The sequence below is a fragment of the Cannabis sativa genome, chromosome 1, assembly GCF_029168945.1.
Source record: "Cannabis sativa cultivar Pink pepper isolate KNU-18-1 chromosome 1, ASM2916894v1, whole genome shotgun sequence".
Classification (NCBI taxonomy): Eukaryota; Viridiplantae; Streptophyta; class Magnoliopsida; order Rosales; family Cannabaceae; genus Cannabis; species Cannabis sativa.
In genome coordinates, this window is record NC_083601.1 from 43,376,093 (window position 1) to 43,398,380 (window position 22,288).

At 31.5% G+C, this 22,288-nt stretch overlaps 1 protein-coding gene and 2 long non-coding RNA genes across 3 annotated transcripts; 1 reads left to right on the plus strand and 2 right to left on the minus strand.

Annotated features, from left to right (window-relative positions):
* Positions 1 to 1,243: 1,243 nt before the first annotated feature.
* Positions 1,244 to 2,721, plus strand: LOC133034712 (uncharacterized). Its single transcript, XM_061110063.1, has 4 exons — positions 1,244 to 1,340; positions 1,637 to 1,707; positions 2,159 to 2,357; positions 2,462 to 2,721. The coding sequence occupies exons 1-4, from the start codon at positions 1,244 to 1,246 to the stop codon at positions 2,719 to 2,721; spliced, it is 627 nt and encodes a 208-aa protein (XP_060966046.1).
* An 897-nt stretch (positions 2,722 to 3,618) lies between these two features.
* Positions 3,619 to 10,472, minus strand: LOC133038345 (uncharacterized). The gene is made up of 2 exons (XR_009688050.1): positions 5,122 to 10,472; positions 3,619 to 5,033 (listed from the first exon to the last, which is right to left on the minus strand). It is a non-coding gene; the product is annotated as an uncharacterized LOC133038345 (long non-coding RNA).
* A 4,718-nt stretch (positions 10,473 to 15,190) lies between these two features.
* Positions 15,191 to 17,859, minus strand: LOC133038351 (uncharacterized). Its single transcript, XR_009688051.1, has 2 exons — positions 17,147 to 17,859; positions 15,191 to 16,183 (listed from the first exon to the last, which is right to left on the minus strand). It is a non-coding gene; the product is annotated as an uncharacterized LOC133038351 (long non-coding RNA).
* Between the last annotated feature and the right edge of the window lie 4,429 nt (positions 17,860 to 22,288).

Genomic DNA, 22,288 nt, shown 5'->3' on the forward strand with positions numbered 1-22,288 from the left:
AGAATTTTTTTTTCCTTTAAATAAACAATTATGAGCATGAAATGTACACAACAATTCAAATCTATATTTTTAATATATATAATGTCAGATTTTTTTTTTTTTTGTTTTTTTATGTCTCTCTCCATCTATTTTATATATTTGTTTCTCTTTTTTCTTTTTTTAAAAAAAAGTTTAAAAAGTTATTTTAGTTACACCAATAATTATTTGAACTCAAAAATTATATTACTGCAATCTACTTTTTAAGGGGATCATTCTAACATATGAGAAGCATATGTTTTTTTACGATTGTCGAAAAAAATAATTACAATCAGAAATAACCTTTTAGTTTCTTTACTAGAAAATCAAATTTTCAAATACCAACTAATTTCTAAAATGACATATAAGATACTAAATTTTTAATCTTGAACTCTTCTATGTTGTATAGGTTGTATTGGTGTTACTTATTTAGAAAACTTTTAAATATGAAATATTATAATATTTATTGTTATATCCCATAAAATTAGATGGTATACTTGTTTTGTTTAAATATAATATTTAGTTACTTCTTTGTTAATAATTTATAAAAGAAAGGGAAGTGTTACTTTTATCTTGTTCATATTTTTTTATATCAGAAAAAATATATGTGTTTCTCATAATTTAAAATATGGTTTAAAATTGTTAAAAGTAACCTCAAAGTATCTTAAATAATAAAATAACACATAATATAGCCTAAAAATTAATAAATAAAATTTAGTTTTAAAGTTATCTGATTAAAAAATGTAACTAAATGTATATGAGAAAAAAATTATTATCTTGAAACAATTTTTTTTAAATAAATAGTAACTAATTGATATATTATTTATATCAAAAGCAACCAAAAAGTTACTCTTTTTAAAACTTGCAAAACACTGAAATTTCTGGAAATGAGAATTTTCAAGTTTTTTCTATTTTCGGTAATAATTTTAAATTTCGGTATTTATGCTGACGTGGCAATCGGTATTTGTGCAAATAAATTTGTTGAAGGTATTTTTATAAATATATAAAATCAATTTTAGGTATAATATTAAAAAAACCCCATAAAGTAATGTAGTTATATATATAAAAAAATGATATTTAATTGGATAAATTTAGCAATAAGGTGTAATTATTATTTTTAGAAGTGTAAATATAATCTCCTAAAAAAATTTAGGGTTGCATTTCTCTGCAGTCTTCTCTCTATATGTATATATATTATATTATTAGGGTTGCTCAAAATCTCAAAACCATGGATGACAAAGAAAAAGAAAAATTAGAAGCCATGTTTTACAGAAAGAAAAAGAACAACAAAAAGAAGAAGAAGAAAAAAGATCGTGGTATTAGAGGTTATTAGTCCATCAAGTTTTTTTTAGATGGTCATATATATAATATATATTTTTTTGATGTGCGTATATATATATATATTGTAATGCTAAGAGTTTTGTTTGGAAATTAGAATATAGAAGCAACATGTATTACACACCCAAAATGAGTTAAAATACCCCATGAATATATATTAGATTAGGTATTTAAGAATCTGTACATAAATTTTAATAAATTTGAAAGAAATTATATTAAGGGTACTGGATATATGTATATATGTAACTGCATTTTACTTTTTATTTTCTTTTTTTCTTTGCAGAAGTTGTTTGTCCATATCTACCAGAAGAAATAGTAGTGAAAATCCTATTTATGTTGCCCCATGAGTGTGTGGTAACATTTAAGCTTGTGTGTAAGTTATGGTGCAATATTATTAAAATTAAATAAGTCATTCCTAATCGATCACTTTTATCTTCACTCCAAATTCTAGTATTAATACATGTTTCCTTTTCTTCCGCCAAAAATATCTTTATCCAGAATTTATTTCACTTGACACTATCTCTTATAATTATATATCATGATGATGATAACAACCACCTCATTCCTTCTGTTGACCAATCTCGATACATACCATGGTGCAAGAGTCCTTCATTGTAATGGCATCATCACCTTCCATGATACTAAAGTTGTCTTTATCAATCCAACACTAAAACAATAATCCAAAATTTTATACACCAAACCTTTACCCAACTTCGAATCTATTTTACATGGATTTGGGCACGATGAAAGATCAAAATTTTACAAGTATGTCAAGATCTTTAAATCCAAACCTAAATGTTTCTAGTCCAATAACATTCAGAGTAGTAGCAGTGGTTGTGGGGTTAGTAGACAATGGAGGGAGATCAAATATATGATAAAGCTACATCCAGACATTAGTTTTGACTATCATGATGTAGTGTATATGAAATCAGTTTGTTATTGGCTCTATAAAGGGGTCAACAAGTTTCGAATTCTTTCATTCGATATGAGTGATGAGAAATTTGGTATTATACAATTACCATTTGACACCAAATCTTCGGATACTGCTAGAAAGAGGAATTAGTTATGTTGGTTATACTGGATTATCACGGAGACTCTTTTTTTGCAGCAAATTATTACAGAGACTTTAACCAAACAAGAATGGTTGAAATGTGGATTATGGTAGTAGAAAATGATAATACTTATCATTGGAATAAGCATCTAACCATTTCTCTCACTGTTGATATAATTCAATGTTTGGGTTTTTGGAATCATGATGAAGAGCTCTTGATGATGGCATATAAGGACATTCTTATGTCCTATAATATGAGAACGATGAAGATGAAGACACTGGAATTTTCTTCAAGTAATAAGGAGCACCTATACTGATATTTTTTAATTTTCTTTTTTACTTTAGAATAAAAGTTTTACCTGTGTAATTATTTTTTTTTTAATGTTATATTAAGCAATTCTATAATCTGCTTAAAATAACTTAGTTAAGAAAAAAAAAACAGCAACTAAGAACACAAAAGAGAATTTGATAATTTGATTAATAAAAATATATCTGGTATTATTCTTATTTTTCTAGTGATCCACAACGAGTAGTTCCCGTATGGACGAAGCAATATTGCAAAAAGCCAATTATGATGAAATATGAATTCTACTATCTCAGTCAAGTAGTTCTCTTACATGCCATCTCAATTGATGAAATTTCTATTTTTTAAATATAATAAGAAACCGACAAATATAATTAAAAAATAAAGGGCACCACAATTTTGGTGAGGGTTTGAAAACATATTGAGTTAAAAGCAATAAAAATATCTTACAAATTTTCATGTTCAACAAAATAAAAAAAAAAAAAAAAAACCATAGATGGTCTAATTCAATCTTTTTTATTATGAATTAATTCTTCAATCTTCAGGCAACCTTAAATTTATACTTAATGACTGTTATTGTTGCAGAGTGTAAAATCAGTGTGATTATTTTGAGCTGGCAAAGTAAATTTGGAGAAACTATATATTTTCTTTTTTTTTTTTTGCCTTTTCAGCTGTTTGATCTCATGAGTGTGTCATATCCAGTAAAAGGCCACTGTAAAACTTTCTTATATCTAGAAACATGTTAACATCTACTACATGATAAGAATGCCAGAAAGATAATGTCATGCAAGGGAATCATTTTCGTACTCCTTAAAAGTATATATGAGATATTTTACTGTTGCCAATAAACTAAGACTAGAATTTTTACTGACCATAGTATGATAATGATATGAATCATAAAACGAGAAGATTGATACTCAACTGTATAATTTTTCATTCGTTCCCTGAAACTGTCTGAGAGGATTAATTATGGTTAAAAGAGTAGAAAGGACAAACACATAATCAACAAACTATAGTCAGATAATCAATTTAGTAATAAAATGTTACAACATGCATTTTTGCAGCAATCTTAAGTTTTCCTCGACGTAGATTTAAGATCTATTATGATATGAAAAGTTAAACAAAAAAAATATCTTTATAACAATTTCTTTTGCATAGGCGGGCTAGGCCTTTGCCAAGGGGCCACCTAGTCCAGGGCCCAAAAAAAATTCTCCTTTTAAAATTATACAATTTTTTTTGTTGATTTTTTAAAAATACCATTTTTTTTCCTAAATAAAGGCCCCAAAATAATTTTTTTTCTCTACAGCCCACTAAATATCAAGGCCGGGCCTCCTTGTTCTTCTCGCTTCAGATCATGCAATTCCGATTCAGCTCCTTCCAATGGTTTTGTTGGCTTGTGTATAATAAAAATTTAAAGAAAGTAATAGATGAAACATGGAGAAAATGAAAGAGTCAATAACTAAAATCAAAATGTATAATGTAAAACAGAGAGATAGTACCGAGATTTCTACCTCCTCCTTCTTCTCCTCAACGACTTGTTCTTCTCGCTTCAGATCATGCAATTCCGATTAAGCTTCTTCAAATAGTTTTGTTGACTTGTGTATAATTAAAATTGAAGGAATATAATAGATGAAACATGGAGAAAATGAAAGAGTCGATAACTAAAATCAAAATGTATAATGTAAAACAGAGAGATAGTACCGAGATTTCTACCTCCTCCTTCTTCTCGTCAACAACTTGTTCTTAGGGCCGGCCCTTAGCATAGGCGGGCTAGCTTTGCCTAGGGCCCACCTAGTCCAGGGGCCCCAAAAAAAAATTCCCCTTTCAAAATTATACAATTTTTTTGCTGATTTTGAAAAATACTATTTTTTTCTAAATAAAGGCCCAAAAATAGATGAAAGGACAGTTGAGTTAATTAGATCGTGCAATTCTGATTTAGCTCCTTCTAATGGTTTTGTTGACTTGTGTATAATTAAAATCCAAGGAATATAATAGATGAAACATGGAGAAAATGAAAGAGTAGATAACTAAAATCAAAATGTATAATGTAAAACAGAGAGATAGTACCGAGATTTCTACCTCCTCCTTCTTCTCCTAACTGACTTGTTCTTAGGGATGGCCATGGGCATAGGCGGGCTAGGCCTGTGCCTAGGGCCGCCCTAGTCCAGGGGCCCAAAAAAGTTTTTCCCTTTTTTTAAAAAAATCAACCTTATTTCGATCCTGGAGGGTAGCAAAGACTCGTACAATCACTTCTATACCATTCTTAACTTCTTCCATAAGCACATAATGTGGAAATTTCTTCAACGCTGATTCCACCAAAAAATTCTGAATTGATAATAAGTAAACTTGATTTAACAGTTTTTTTTCTTTTCAATTATAACCAACAATTATTGTCTAAGTACTAATAGCTTACCTCATTAATCATTGAAAGGACTGTTGAGCTAATCAAATCATGCAATTCTGATTCAGCTCCTTCCAATGGTTTTGTTGACTTGTGTATAATTAAAATCCAAGGAATAAAATAGATGAAACATGGAGAAAATGAAAGAGTCGATAACTAAAATCAAAATGTAAAATGTAAAAGAGAGAGATAGTACCGAGATTTCAACCTCCTCCTTCTTCTCCTCAACGAGTTGTTCTCAGGGCTGGCCCTAGGCATAGGCGGCTAGGCCTGTGCCTAGGGCCCCCTAGTCCAGGGGCCAAATAAAAAATTCCCCTTTTAAAAAAAATCAACCATATTTGGATCCGGGAGGGTTGCGAAGACTCGTTCAATCACTTTTATAACATTCTAATCTTCTTTCATAAGCACAGAAGGTTTAAATTTCTTCATTATTGATTCCACCAAAACACCCTGAATAGTAAACTTGATTTAACAGTTTTTTTACTTTTCAATTATAACCAACAATTATTGTCTAAATACTAATAACTTAACTCATTAATCACTGAAAGGATAGTTGAGTTAATTAGATCATGCAATTCCCATTGAGCTCCTTCCAATGGTTTTGTTGACTTGTGTATAATTAAAATCCAAGGAATAAAATAGATGAAACATGGAGAAAATGAAAGAGTCGATAAGTAAAATCAAAATGTAAAATGTAAAAGAGAGAGATAGTACCGAGATTTCTACGTCCTCCTTCTTCTCCTCAACGACTTGTTCTCAAGGCTGGCCCTGGGCATAGGCGGGCTAGGCCTGTGCCTAGAGCCCCCTTAGTCCAGGCGCCCAAAAAACATTTTCCCTTTTAAAAAAAATCAACCTTATTTGGATCCTGGAGGGTTGCGAAGACTCGTTCAATCACTTCTATACCATTCTTAACTTCTTCCATAAGCACAGAAGGTTTAAATTTCTTCAACGCTGATTCCACAAAAAAACCCTAAATAGTAAACTTGATGTAATAGTTTTTTTACTTTTCAATTATAACCAACAATTATTGTCTAAATACTAATAGCTTACCTCATTAATCACTGAAAGGACAGTTGAGTTAATCAGATCATGCAATTCCGATTCAACTCCTTCCAATGATTTTGCTAACTTGTGTATAATTAAAATCCAAGGAATATAATAGATGAAACATGGAGAAAATGAAAGAGTCGATAACTAAAATCAAAATGTATAATGTAAAACAGAGAGATAGTACCGAGATTTCTACCTCCTCATTCTTCTCCTCAATAACTTGTTCTCAGGGCCGACCCTGGGCATAGGCAGGCTAGGCCTGTGCCTAGTGTCCACTTAGTCCAGGGGCCCAAAAAAAAAATTTCCCCTTTCAAAATTATATAATTTTTTAGATGATTTTGAAAAAAAATACTGTTTTTTTTTTTTTTTAAATAAAGGACCAAAAATATATTTTTTTCTCTATAGCCCACTAAATTTCAAGGCAGGGCCTGCTTGTTCTTCTCGCTTCAGATCATGCAATTCCGATTCAGCTCCTTCCGATGGTTTTGTTGACTTGTGTATAATTAAAATCCAAGGAATATAATAGATGAAAAATAGAGAAAATGAAAGAGTTGATAACTAAAATCAAAATGTATAACGAAAAACAGAGAGATAGTACCGAGATTTCTACCTCCTCCTTCTTCTCCTCAACGACTTATTCTAATGGCTGGCCTTGGGCATACGCGGGCTAGGCCTATGCCTAAGGCCCCTTAGTCCAGGGGCCCAAAAAAAATTTCATCTTTTTGAAAAAAATTAACCTTATTTGGATCTTGGAGGGTTGCGAAGACTCATTCAATCACTTCTATACCATTCTTAACTTTTTCCATAAGCACAGAAGGTTTAAATTTCTTCAACGCTGATTCCACCAAAAAACCCTGAATTGATAATAAGTAAACTTGATTTAACAGTTTTTTTTTTACTTTTCAATTATAACCAACAATTATTGTCTAAATACAAATAGGTTACTTCATTAATCATTGAAAGGACAATTTAGTTAATCAGATCATGCAATTCCAATTCAGCTCCTTCCAATGGTTTTGTTGACTTGTGCATAATTAAAATCTAAGTAATATAATAGATGAAACATGTAGATCATGAAAGAGTCGATAACTAAAATCAAAATGTATAATGTAAAACAGAGAGATAGTACCGAGATTTTTACCTCCTCCTTCTTCTCCTCAACGACTTGTTCACAAGGCTGGCTCTGGGCATAGGCGGGCTAGGCCTGTGCCTAGGGCCCCCTTAGTCCAGGGGCCCAAAAAAAAAATTTCCCCTTTTAAAAAAAATCAACCTTATTTGGATCCTGGAGGGTTGCGAAGACTCGTTCAATCACTTCTATACCATTCTTAACTTCTTCCATAAGCACAGAAGGTTTATATTTCTTCAACGCTGATTCCACCAAAAAACCCTGAATTGATAATAAGTAAACTTGATTTAACAGTTTTTTTTACTTTTCAATTATAAGAAACAATTATTGTCTAAATACTAATAGCTTACCTCATTAATCATTGAAATGACAGTTGAGTTAATCAGATCATGCAATTCTGATTGAGCTCCTTCCAATAGTTTTGTTAACTTGTGTATAATTAAAATCCAAGGAATATAATAGATGAAACATGGAGAAAATGAAAGAGTCGATAACTAAAATCAAAATGTATAATGTAAAACAGAGAGATAGTACCGAGATTTCTACCTCCTCCTTCTTCTCCTCAATAACTTGTTCTCAGGGCCGGCCCTGGGCATAGGCAGGCTAGGCCTGTGCCTAGTGTCCACTTAGTCCAGGGGCCCAAAAAAAAAATTTCCCCTTTCAAAATTATATAATTTTTTAGATGATTTTGAAAAAAAATACTGTTTTTTTTTTAGATAAAGGACCAAAAATATATTTTTTTCTCTATAGCCCACTAAATTTCAAGGCAGGGCCTGCTTGTTCTTCTCGCTTCAGATCATGCAATTCCGATTCAGCTCCTTCCGATGGTTTTGTTGACTTGTGTATAATTAAAATCCAAGGAATATAATAGATGAAAAATAGAGAAAATGAAAGAGTTGATAACTAAAATCAAAATGTATAATGAAAAACAGAGAGATAGTACCGAGATTTCTACCTCCTCCTTCTTCTCCTCAACGACTTATTCTAATGGCTGGCCTTGGGCATACGCGGGCTAGGCCTATGCCTAGGGCCCCTTAGTCCAGGGGCCCAAAAAAAATTTCATCTTTTTGAAAAAAATTAACCTTATTTGGATCTTGGAGGGTTGCGAAGACTCATTCAATCACTTCTATACCATTCTTAACTTTTTCCATAAGCACAGAAGGTTTAAATTTCTTCAACGCTGATTCCACCAAAAAACCCTGAATTGATAATAAGTAAACTTGATTTAACAGTTTTTTTTTACTTTTCAATTATAACCAACAATTATTGTCTAAATACAAATAGGTTACCTCATTAATCATTGAAAGGACAGTTTAGTTAATCAGATCATGCAATTCCAATTCAGCTCCTTCCAATGGTTTTGTTGACTTGTGCATAATTAAAATCTAAGTAATATAATAGATGAAACATGTAGATAATGAAAGAGTCGATAACTAAAATCAAAATGTATAATGTAAAACAGAGAGATAGTACCGAGATTTTTACCTCCTCCTTCTTCTCCTCAACAACTTGTTCACAAGGCTGGCTCTGGGCATAGGCGGGCTAGGCCTGTGCCTAGGGCCCCCTTAGTCCAGGGGCCCAAAAAAAAAATTTCCCCTTTTAAAAAAAATCAACCTTATTTGGATCCTGGAGGGTTGCGAAGACTCGTTCAATCACTTCTATACCATTCTTAACTTCTTCCATAAGCACAGAAGGTTTATATTTCTTCAACGCTGATTCCACCAAAAAACCCTGAATTGATAATAAGTAAACTTGATTTAACAGTTTTTTTTACTTTTCAATTATAAGAAACAATTATTGTCTAAATACTAATAGCTTACCTCATTAATCATTGAAAGGACAGTTGAGTTAATCAGATTATGCAATTCTGATTGAGCTCCTTCCAATAGTTTTGTTAACTTGTGTATAATTAAAATCCAAGAAATATAATAGATGAAACATGGAGAAAATGAAAGAGTCGATAACTAAAATCAAAATGTATAATGTAAAACAGAGAGATAGTACCGAGATTTCTACCTCCTCCTTCTTCTACTCAATAACATGTTCTCAGGGCCGGCCCTGGGCATAGTTAGGCTAGGCCTGTGCCTAGTGTCCACTTAGTCCAGGGGCCCAAAAAAAAAATTTCCCCTTTCAAAATTATATAATTTTTTAGATGATTTTGAAAAAAAATACTGTTTTTTTTTTAAATAAAGGACCAAAAATATATTTTTTTCTCTATAGCCCACTAAATTTCAAGGCAGGGCCTGCTTGTTCTTCTCGCTTCAGATCATGCAATTCCGATTCAGCTCCTTCCGATGGTTTTGTTGACTTGTGTATAATTAAAATCCAAGGAATATAATAGATGAAAAATAGAGAAAATGAAAGAGTTGATAACTAAAATCAAAATGTATAATCAAAAACAGAGAGATAGTACCGAGATTTCTACCTCCTCCTTCTTCTCCTCAACGACTTATTCTAATGGCTGGCCTTGGGCATACGCGGGCTAGGCCTATGCCTAGGGCCCCTTAGTCCAGGGGCCCAAAAAAAATTTCATCTTTTTGAAAAAAATTAACCTTATTTGGATCTTGGAGGGTTGCGAAGACTCATTCAATCACTTCTATACCATTCTTAACTTTTTCCATAAGCACAGAAGGTTTAAATATCTTCAACGCTGATTCCACCAAAAAAACTCTGAATTGATAATAAGTAAACTTGATTTAACAGTTTTTTTTTACTTTTCAATTATAACCAACAATTATTGTCTAAATACAAATAGGTTACCTCATTAATCATTGAAAGGACAGTTTAGTTAATCAGATCATGCAATTCCAATTCAGCTCCTTCCAATGGTTTTGTTGACTTGTGCATAATTAAAATCTAAGTAATATAATAGATGAAACATGTAGATAATGAAAGAGTCGATAACTAAAATCAAAATGTATAATGTAAAACAGAGAGATAGTACCGAGATTTTTACCTCCTCCTTCTTCTCCTCAACGACTTGTTCACAAGGCTGGCTCTGGGCATAGGCGGGCTAGGCCTGTGCCTAGGGCCCCCTTAGTCCAGGGGCCCAAAAAAAAATTTCCCCTTTTAAAAAAAATCAACCTTATTTGGATCCTGGAGGGTTGCGAAGACTCGTTCAATCACTTCTATACCATTCTTAACTTCTTCCATAAGCACAGAAGGTTTATATTTCTTCAACGCTGATTCCACCAAAAATCCCTGAATTGATAATAAATAAACTTGATTTAACAGTTTTTTTTACTTTTCAATTATAAGAAACAATTATTGTCTAAATACTAATAGCTTACCTCATTAATCATTGAAAGGACAGTTGAATTAATCAGATTATGCAATTCTGATTGAGCTCCTTCCAATAGTTTTGTTAACTTGTGTATAATTAAAATCCAAGGAATATAATAGATGAAACATGGAGAAAATGAAAGAGTCGATAACTAAAATCAAAATGTATAATGTAAAACAGAGAGATAGTACCGAGATTTCTACCTCCTCCTTCGTCTCCTCAATAACTTGTTCTCAGGGCCGGCCCTGGGCATAGGCAGGATAGGCCTGTGCCTAGTGTCCACTTAGTCCAGGGGCCCAAAAAAAGAAATTCCCCTTTCAAAATTATATAATTTTTTAGATGATTTTGAAAAAAAATACTGTTTTTTTTTTTAAATAAAGGACCAAAAATATATTTTTTTCTCTATAGCCCACTAAATTTCAAGGCAGGGCCTGGTTGTTCTTCTCGCTTCAGATCATGCAATTCTGATTCAGCTCCTTCCGATGGTTTTGTTGACTTGTGTATAATTAAAATCCAAGGAATATAATAGATGAAAAATAGAGAAAATGAAAGAGTTGATAACTAAAATCAAAATGTATAATGAAAAAGAGAGAGATAGTACCGAGATTTCTACCTCCTCCTTCTTCTCCTCAACGACTTATTCTAATGGCTGGCCTTGGGCATACGCGGGCTAGGCCTATGCCTAGGGCCCCTTAGTCTAGGGGCCCAAAAAAAATTTCATCTTTTTGAAAAAAATTAACCTTATTTAGATCTTGGAGGGTTGCGAAGACTTATTCAATCACTTCTATACCATTCTTAACTTTTTCCATAAGCACAGAAGGTTTAAATTTCTTCAACGCTGATTCCACCAAAAAACCCTGAATTGATAATAAGTAAACTTGATTTAACAGTTTTTTTTTTTACTTTTCAATTATAACCAACAATTATTTTCTAAATACAAATAGGTTACCTCATTAATTATTGAAAGGACAGTTTAGTTAATCAGATCATGCAATTCCAATTCAGCTCCTTCCAATGGTTTTGTTGACTTGTGCATAATTAAAATCTAAGTAATATAATAGATGAAACATGTAGATAATGAAAGAGTCGATAACTAAAATCAAAATGTATAATGTAAAACAGAGAGATAGTACCGAGATTTTTACCTCCTCCTTCTTCTCCTCAACAACTTGTTCACAAGGCTGGCTCTGGGCATAGGCGGGCTAGGCCTGTGCCTAGGGCCCCCTTAGTCCAGGGGCCCAAAAAAAAAATTTCTCCTTTTAAAAAAAATCAACCTTATTTGGATCCTGGAGGGTTGCGAAGACTCGTTCAATCACTTCTATACCATTCTTAACTTCTTCCATAAGCACAGAAGGTTTATATTTCTTCAACGCTGATTCCACCAAAAAACCCTGAATTGATAATAAGTAAACTTGATTTAACAGTTTTTTTTTACTTTTCAATTATAAGAAACAATTATTGTCTAAATACTAATAGCTTACCTCATTAATCATTGAAAGGACAGTTGAGTTAATCAGATTATGCAATTCTGATTGAGCTCCTTCCAATAGTTTTGTTAACTTGTGTATAATTAAAATCCAAGAAATATAATAGATGAAACATGGAGAAAATGAAAGAGTCGATAACTAAAATCAAAATGTATAATGTAAAACAGAGAGATAGTACCGAGATTTCTACCTCCTCCTTCTTCTACTCAATAACATGTTCTCAGGGCCGGCCCTGGGCATAGTTAGGCTAGGCCTGTGCCTAGTGTCCACTTAGTCCAGGGGCCCAAAAAAAAAATTTCCCCTTTCAAAATTATATAATTTTTTAGATGATTTTGAAAAAAAATACTGTTTTTTTTTTAAATAAAGGACCAAAAATATATTTTTTTCTCTATAGCCCACTAAATTTCAAGGCAGGGCCTGCTTGTTCTTCTCGCTTCAGATCATGCAATTCCGATTCAGCTCCTTCCGATGGTTTTGTTGACTTGTGTATAATTAAAATCCAAGGAATATAATAGATGAAAAATAGAGAAAATGAAAGAGTTGATAACTAAAATCAAAATGTATAATCAAAAACAGAGAGATAGTACCGAGATTTCTACCTCCTCCTTCTTCTCCTCAACGACTTATTCTAATGGCTGGCCTTGGGCATACGCGGGCTAGGCCTATGCCTAGGGCCCCTTAGTCTAGGGGCCCACAAAAAAATTCATCTTTTTGAAAAAAATTAACCTTATTTGGATCTTGGAGGGTTGCGAAGACTCATTCAATCACTTCTATACCATTCTTAACTTTTTCCATAAGCACAGAAGGTTTAAATTTCTTCAACGCTGATTCCACCAAAAAACCCTGAATTGATAATAAGTAAACTTGATTTAACAGTTTTTTTTTACTTTTCAATTATAACCAACAATTATTGTCTAAATACAAATAGGTTACCTCATTAATCATTGAAAGGACAGTTTAGCTAATCAGATCATGCAATTCCAATTCAGCTCCTTGCAATGGTTTTGTTGACTTGTGCATAATTAAAATCTAAGTAATATAATAGATGAAACATGTAGATAATGAAAGAGTCGATAACTAAAATCAAAATGTATAATGTAAAACAGAGAGATAGTACCGAGATTTTTACCTCCTCCTTCTTCTCCTCAACGACTTGTTCACAAGGCTGGCTCTGGGCATAGGCGGGCAAGGCCTGTGCCTAGGGCCCCCTTAGTCCAGGGGCCCAAAAAAAATATTTTTCCCCTTTTAAAAAAAAATCAACCTTATTTGGATCCTAGAGGGTTGCGAAGACTCGTTCAATCACTTCTATACCATTCTTAACTTCTTCCATAAGCACAGAAGGTTTATATTTCTTCAACGCTGATTCCACCAAAAATCCCTGAATTGATAATAAGTAAACTTGATTTAACAGTTTTTTTTACTTTTCAATTATAAGAAACAATTATTGTCTAAATACTAATAGCTTACCTCATTAATCATTGAAAGGACAGTTGAATTAATCAGATTATGCAATTCTGATTGAGCTCCTTCCAATAGTTTTGTTAACTTGTGTATAATTAAAATCCAAGGAATATAATAGATGAAACATGGAGAAAATGAAAGAGTCGATAACTAAAATCAAAATGTATAATGTAAAACAGAGAGATAGTACCGAGATTTCTACCTCCTCCTTCGTCTCCTCAATAACTTGTTCTCAGGGCCGGCCCTGGGCATAGGCAGGATAGGCCTGTGCCTAGTGTCCACTTAGTCCAGGGGCCCAAAAAAAGAAATTCCCCTTTCAAAATTATATAATTTTTTAGATGATTTTGAAAAAAAATACTGTTTTTTTTTTTAAATAAAGGACCAAAAATATATTTTTTTCTCTATAGCCCACTAAATTTCAAGGCAGGGTGGCACAGTTGTTCTTCTCGCTTCAGATCATGCAATTCTGATTCAGCTCCTTCCGATGGTTTTGTTGACTTGTGTATAATTAAAATCCAAGGAATATAATAGATGAAAAATAGAGAAAATGAAAGAGTTGATAACTAAAATCAAAATGTATAATGAAAAAGAGAGAGATAGTACCGAGATTTCTACCTCCTCCTTCTTCTCCTCAACGACTTATTCTAATGGCTGGCCTTGGGCATACGCGGGCTAGGCCTATGCCTAGGGCCCCTTAGTCTAGGGGCCCAAAAAAAATTTCATCTTTTTGAAAAAAATTAACCTTATTTAGATCTTGGAGGGTTGCGAAGACTTATTCAATCACTTCTATACCATTCTTAACTTTTTCCATAAGCACAGAAGATTTAAATTTCTTCAACGCTGATTCCACCAAAAAACCCTGAATTGATAATAAGTAAACTTGATTTAACAGTTTTTTTTTTTATTTTTCAATTATAACCAACAATTATTGTCTAAATACAAATAGGGTATCTCATTAATCATTGAAAGGACAGTTTATTTAATCAGATCATGCAATTCCAATTCAGCTCCTTCTAATGGTTTTGTTGACTTGTGCATAATTAAAATCTAAGGAATATAATAGATGAAACATGTAGATAATGAAAGAGTCGATAACTAAAATCAAAATGTATAATGTAAAACAGAAAGATAGTACCGAGATTTTTACCTCCTCATTCTTCTCCTCAACGACTTGTTCACAAGGCTGGCTCTGGGCATAGGCGGGCTAGGCCTGTGCCTAGGGCCCCCTTAGTCCAGGGGCCCAAAAAAAAATTTCCCCTTTTAAAAAAAATCAACCTTATTTGGATCCTGGAGGGTTGCGAAGACTCGTTCAATCACTTCTATACCATTCTTAACTTCTTCCATAAGCACATAAGGTTTATATTTCTTCAACGCTGATTCCACCAAAAAACCCTGAATTGATAATAAGTAAACTTGATTTAACAGTTTTTTTTACTTTTCAATTATAAGAAACAATTATTGTCTAAATACTAATAGTTTACCTCATTAATCATTGAAAGGACAGTTGAGTTAATCAGATCATGCAATTCTGATTGAGCTCCTTCCAATAGTTTTGTTAACTTGTGTATAATTAAAATCCAAGGAATATAATCGATGAAACATGGGGAAAATGAAAGAGTCAATAACTAAAATTAAAATGTATAATGTAAAACAGAAAGATAGTACCGAGATTTCTACCTCCTCCTTCTTCTCCTCAATGACTTGTTCTCAAGGTCCACCCTGAGCATAGGCGTGCTAGGCCTGTGCCTAGGGTCCACCTAGTGCAGGGGCCCAAAAAAAAATTTCTCCTTTTAAAATTATACAATTACTCCAGTTGCTATAACAGCAGCTTCAATTTCTCCATGCTTGCTTGCAGGTTGAACCAGAGAGCACCTCATCACCTGTTCTCTTGGTGACTGGTAGAGACTCTCCAGTAAGAGCTGACTGTACAGAACAATATTGGACATTCATATATTGATACCAATCATCGTAAAGTACTCTTCTAAAGTAAGTCTAATAATAAAAAGAATATGCTAGGCCTTAAAAGGATTACTTAACAAAAGGCAATAATATCACAATCTGTAATCAATGATTGATTTACAAATCATCATGTTCTAAATGCTTGCCATTAGCCATCCCTGAGAACCTGCAGTAAGAATTGTTAATTGACCTGATTACGTAACAAAGAAGTTGATATTCCCTTAGACCAAGGAATTAATCAAAGAAGAGCCTACTCTTGTTTTTGGAGCTAAACGGGCCATGAGGGCTGAAGCAGCATTTCCAGCATTATTGTGGAGTTGATTATTAGTAGGCAGATAATCCCTACAAGATCTTGCCAATCTGGACCTTGCCCTTGAAATGTGGGATAAATGTGAGGAAATTAAGTCTTAAAAACAAAAAAAAAATAAAAATAAAAAACCATGGAATAAACAGAAAGTAAATGTCAGCATCAAATCTAATCACTCCACCATTAGCAAGGGCAATTGCCATCACTGCAGCAGCTTCCATGACCCATGATAATGGATTCCACATAAAACCAAGAAGTAAAATACATGATTTATCATTTTACAAAACGAATTTTTCTACAAATGTTATGAATTTAAATACAAGAAAAGAATTCTTTGAACTTATTGATACCTGTTTTTCGAGGAACGACAATTGGGGATATGGATTTTACAATTGCCATCACTGCAGCTATTATCTTGGTTTTTGATTTATTGGATCAAAAAAAAAAAAGAATTGGGGATATGGGTGCCAACTTACTTATTTTAAACTTTTGGATTGGAACCCACATTTCTATACATTAATATAAATATATTTTTTAAAAAAAGAAAAGAAAAATTTCATCAAAATCCCATTACACATTCTTTTTTTCTTTCCCTCTAAAAATTAATTATCCACAAGCTCCTCCCGTTGCACTATATAAGGTCTTTAAATCAAAATTTAGAAATGTTTTTCTCTGTTATAGAAGAATTAGATTAGATAAGAAGATGAAGCGAGAAGAACAAAACGTTGAGGAGAAGAAAGAGGAGGTAGAAATCTTGGTACTATCTCTCTGTTTTACATTATACATTTTGATTTTAGTGATCGACTCTTTCATTTTCTACGTGTTTCATCTATTATATTTCTTGAATTTTAATTATACACAAGCCAACAAAACTATTAAAATGAACTAAATCGGAATCGCATGATCTGAAGCGAGAAGAACAAGTCGTAGAAGAAGAAGGAAAATAGATCATGCAAACATAGAAAATGAAACATGCAATTCTGATTCAACTACTTCCAATAGTTTTGTTGACTTGTGTATAATTAAAATCCAAGGAATATAATAGACGAAACATGGAGAAAATGAAAGAGTCTATCACTAAAATTAAAATGTATAATGTAAAACAGAGAGATAGTACTGAGATTTCTACCTACTCATTCTTCTCCTTAATGTCTTGTTCTTTTCGCTTCATCTTCTTATCTAATCTAATTTTTCTATAACAAAGAAAAATACTTCTAAGTTTTGATTTAAAGAGCTTATATAGTGCAGCGGAAGGAGCATTGTGGATAATTATTTTTTAGAAGAAAAAAAAAGATAATATGTAATGGGATTTTGATGTAGTTTTTCTTCTCTTTTTTTGAGAAAATACTTGATGGACTACTAACCTCTAATACCAGGATCTTTTTTCTTCTTCTTTCTTTTTGTTGTTCTTTTTCTTTCTGTAAAACATGGCTTCAAATTTTTCTTTTTCTTTGTCAGCCATGGTTCTGAGATTTGGGAGAGCAACCCTAATAATATAATATATATATATATATATAGAGGAGACTGCAGAGAAATACAACCCTAAATTTTTTTTAGGAAATTATATTTACACCTCTAAAAATAATAATTATACTTTATTACTAAATTTATCCTATTAAATATATTTTTTTTATATATATATAACTACACTTTATTGTATAGTTACCAAAATAATAATATTTAGTACACATTGGCCGGAAGCAAAACCTCACAATAGAATTATAGGCAAATATATGCCATTACGAATTATTGGAATCAAAGGTATAACCCCATTACAGTGTCCGAAACAGATAAGTTTTTTTTTTTTTTTTTTTTTTTTGAATTTAAAAATCAATAATTAGTTAATTTTACAAAAAGTTAAGGAAAATTTTATTTCTAGTCTTATTTTAATAATTTTTATTTACATAAAATTTATATTTTTAATTATATTATGTTTTCTAATTTTTTTCTTCCCATTTATATTCTTAAAAAAATATACAGACAAAAAATTAAAATAAAAAATAGATTTTTTTATTTATACTTTTATAATTAATTTTTTATTCATTTATAAAAATAAAAACAATATAATTTGAAAATGAAAACAACATAACCTTAAAATAAAAATAATTTTATAAAATAAAGTATAACTTCGAAATAGAAACAGCATAGTCTCAAAATAGAAATAACTTTTATAAAAATAAAAAAAAAACTAAAAACTTAAAAAATAAAAGAAAAATGCAGTATACATGATAATTCTACAATGAAAGAGCTTATATAATATTTTCTTAAAAAAAAATAAAGAAAAATAAATATGGTTTAGAAAAAAGATACGAAAAAAAATCAAATAATTATCAAAATTAATATAAATAACCTGAAAAAAAATTTAAAAAAAAATATTAAAGTCTTATTTTAATAATTTTTATTTACATAAAATTTATATTTTTCATTATATTAAGTTTTTTTTTAATTTTTTACTTCCCATTTATATTCTAAACCGACAAAAAAATTAAAATTTATACTTTTATGATTAATTTTTCAATTCATTTATAAAAATAGAAACAATATAATTTCAAAATAGAAACAACATAATTTTAAATAAAAACTATTTTATAAAATAAAGTATAACCTCGAAAGGGAAACAACATAGCCTCAAAATAAAAATAACTTTTATAAAAATAAAAAAAAAAATTAAAAACTTAAAAAAAAAAAAAATGCAATATATATGGTAATTCCCCAATAAAATGGATTATATGATATTTTCTTAAGAAAAAAATAAAGAAAACCTTACATGGTTAGAAAAAAGATATGAAAATAAAATCAAATAAGCATCAAAATTAATATAAATAATGTGAAAAAAAATATTAAAAGTAATTTTTAATTTTTTTTTAATAATATCTCTATATAAGAGATATTATTATAATTTAGTGAAGTATTTCCTTCAAAAACATCTTCAGAGGACTACCCCTTTTGAATGGAAAGGTGTATAGATGATTTTGAGTGAAATCGGTTTGAAACAAAGAGGATATTTATGCAAAACCCAAGAAACTCTAATTGTGACCACAGAACCTTTTACGATCTAAAACTATGATGATGTGATCCTTATTAATTGAAAGTTGAGTTGAGTTGTGCCTCAAAAACTGAACAAATTAAATTAATTTATGATCAAATGTACTGAAGTGGTCATCTCATAATATAAACGCCAAAAACAAATATGAGAACGAAAAAGATGAAGACATTAGAATTTTCTTCTAGTAATAAGGAGCGCTTAGTGATATTTTCGACATTATATTCAAAAAGTCTAGTTTCGGTATTTAACAATTAGTTACTCTACTCTTCTGATTGTTTTGAATTCAGGTTGAGATTTTTTATTTTTATTTTTTTATTTTTTTTAGGATCAATTCAGGTTGGATTTAATTTGTTTTACTTTTTAATTTTTTTTTTTTACTTTTAAATAAAAGTTTTACCTCTGTAATTTTTTTTTCATGTTTTATTTTGCAATTCTATAACCTGCTTAAAATAACTTAGTTGATACAATAAATATATATTCGGCTACTATTGATACTTGATTGGTCTATATATACAAGGCATTCCAGACAAAAGTTAAAACATTGAAATGACTACATGACATCACGTTTTTTACTCATTAACCCACTACCCATTAACATCATCAACACCTAGATGACGTTTGGTTAGAGGTAATGAAATGGAAAATAAACAATTTTCATTGTATTCTTTTGTTTGGTTGCATTTAAAATTATTAGAATACCATTATGATGGAATGGCCTTTCCATCATTTTGGTGGAATGACTATTTCATTTTGAAATGGAAGGAAATGTCATTTCAATGCAAGATTTGAAAAAATTTAATAATTTTTTTTATCAATTTTTTATGCATTTTAAATTTTATTCTATTCCATTCTTAAAACGCCACTTAAAGAATAATACCTAAAGAGTAGGACAAAATATTGAATCAACAAAAAAATTAAACAAACTACATGACTCATTAATTTAAAACATCAACACGTGCTCCACACTTTAACTACGTGTTCCACACTTTAACATTAGTTAAGAAAAAAAAAACAGCAACTAAGAACACAAAAAAGAATTTGATAATTTGATGAATAAAAATATCTGGTATTATTCTTATTTTCCTAGTGATCACAATGAATAGTTTCAGTATGGACCAAGCAATATTCCTAGAATTTTATCCTAGTATGTATGCTAGTCACAAAAGGCCAATTATGATGAAATATGAGTTCTGCTATCTCAGCCATGTAGTTCTTCTACATGCTATTTCAATTGATGAAATTCTTACTGATATTTTCGACCTTATATTCAAAAAGTCTAGTTTTAGTATTTGACCATTTGTTACTCTTACTCTTTTGATTGTTTTGAATTCCAGTTGGAATTTTTATTTTTTTAAAGAATGAGTTCAGGTTGGATTTAATTTGTTTTACTTTTTACTTTTAGAATAAAAGTTTTACCTCTGCAATTTTTTTTTCATGTTTTATTTTGCAATTCTATAATCTGCTTAAAATAACTTAGTTAAGGAAGAACAGAAGAAACTAAGAACAAAAAAGAGAATTTGATAATTTGATGAACAAAAATATCTAGTATTATTCTTATTTCCCTAGTGATCCACAACGAGTAGTTCTAGTATAGACGAAGCAATTAATATTCCTAGAATTTTATCCTAGTATGTATGCTGGTCCTAAAAAGCCAATTATGATGAAATATGAGTTCTACTATCTCAGCCAAGTAGTTCTTCTACATGCCATTTCAATTGATGAAATTCTTATTTTTTAAAAACCCCAATTGATGCAATCAGTGACGATTGACGAAGCCAGAAATTCAACTTAGTGAAGAATTCTTGTAGACTGGGGAAAGTGTGAACTCTTAAAATTAGCAAAGCTAACTTTCGATATTTGTCAACGGTTAACCCAGTGTTAACTCTAAGAATCAACGTTTACAATTCCCGGAGACTTGTCCAAACATTTTGGAGACCGGTCTCATGATCGCCCGCAAGCAAAGTGTTGGATAAGTAGGGAAAGCACAAAGGGTGAGACATCACTCTATGAAGATTTTAAAAGGTCTATCATGCATATGTGATGGTTTGAGGTATTTTCGATGGAGGTCGGCGGGCACGAGTAAAGTTAATAAGATCAACTTATTAAGTGACAATTGTCTGAGGATTTTTATAATGATGTATTTAGAATTAAATCTTTTCATAAACACTAAAATCCATAGATCTTTTTTCATCTTACCAACGCATTTTGAATCGTCTAATTTCGTTATATATCGAGAGTACTAAGACTTTTGAAAGGTGACAATGGGGTGTGCCAATCCATGTGCCATTGTGCGAGCCTATGAGTTATTGTGCAATTCAGTGAGTATTGGGCTGAGCTATGGAGTATTTGTGAGAGTAGTGGAGCCTTTATGCAATTCGTGTGAGCCGTGGTGATGTCCGTGCGAGACATGCATGCGAGTCATGTGCATGCATGTGTGTGTTGTGTGTATTGTGTGCGTGTGAGGGTCGCATGCGTGCCCATGGTGTGTGTGTGGGGGGGGGGGGGGGGCTTGCATGCATGTGTGAGGTTGTCGCATACGAGCCTATAGTGTGTGGGGGACTCACATGCGAGCCCATGTACATGCATGTGTGTGTTGTGAGTGTGTGTGGAGGCTCACATGCAAGCCCGTGAGAGCCTATGGTGTGAACAAGGTGAACTAAGGGAAAAATTTAAATACGTAGTGAAGAGAATGTCGTTAAAGAAAGAATCAAAAGACAAGACGTGTAAGGAAAAAACGTACCACCACGCCTTTTGTAAGCTCTGAAAGCAAGGAGGTACGAGTAGTGGAGGCACCGCACCTACAAGGTCTGAGGACTCGACTAAGGATACGTTGCAGCCACCACCTCTCTGACCTGGGACCACCTGACACGAGACAAGAGTGCAAGGTACAAGATCATCTCCTGCACCTGTGGTTTGCAACCTGAAATCGATAACTTGTCTATTTGGGACCACTATGTAACTCAGGCTATTAGAATGACTATTTCATTTTGAAATGGAATGAAAGACCATTCCAATACAAGATTTGAAAAAATTTAATAATTTTTTTTATTAATTTTTTTGTGTATTTTAAATTTTATTCCATTCTATTCCTATTCCAATTTCTATTCTCATTCCTATTCTTATATTTTTATTCTTCCCAACAAAACGCCACCTAAGTTTATTATCGAGTTTGTTTTTAATCATCACAATTTTCTTCTTTAATTACACTTTAGATATTTTTTAGGGAACTACACATTAGATTTAAAAAAATATTGCTTAACAAACTTAACACTATTAAACCACCTAAATGGGTAGGGTGTTACACTTGGTAGTTGGTAAATATCAAATACATCAGTTGATTTACCTCGTATATAAAATTTAATAATTACACAATATCATGTCTAGAACACATTAAGTGAACAATCTCTGATCCATATCACGAAAGCAAACCACACTGCATCATAATGCACAAACAAGAAAA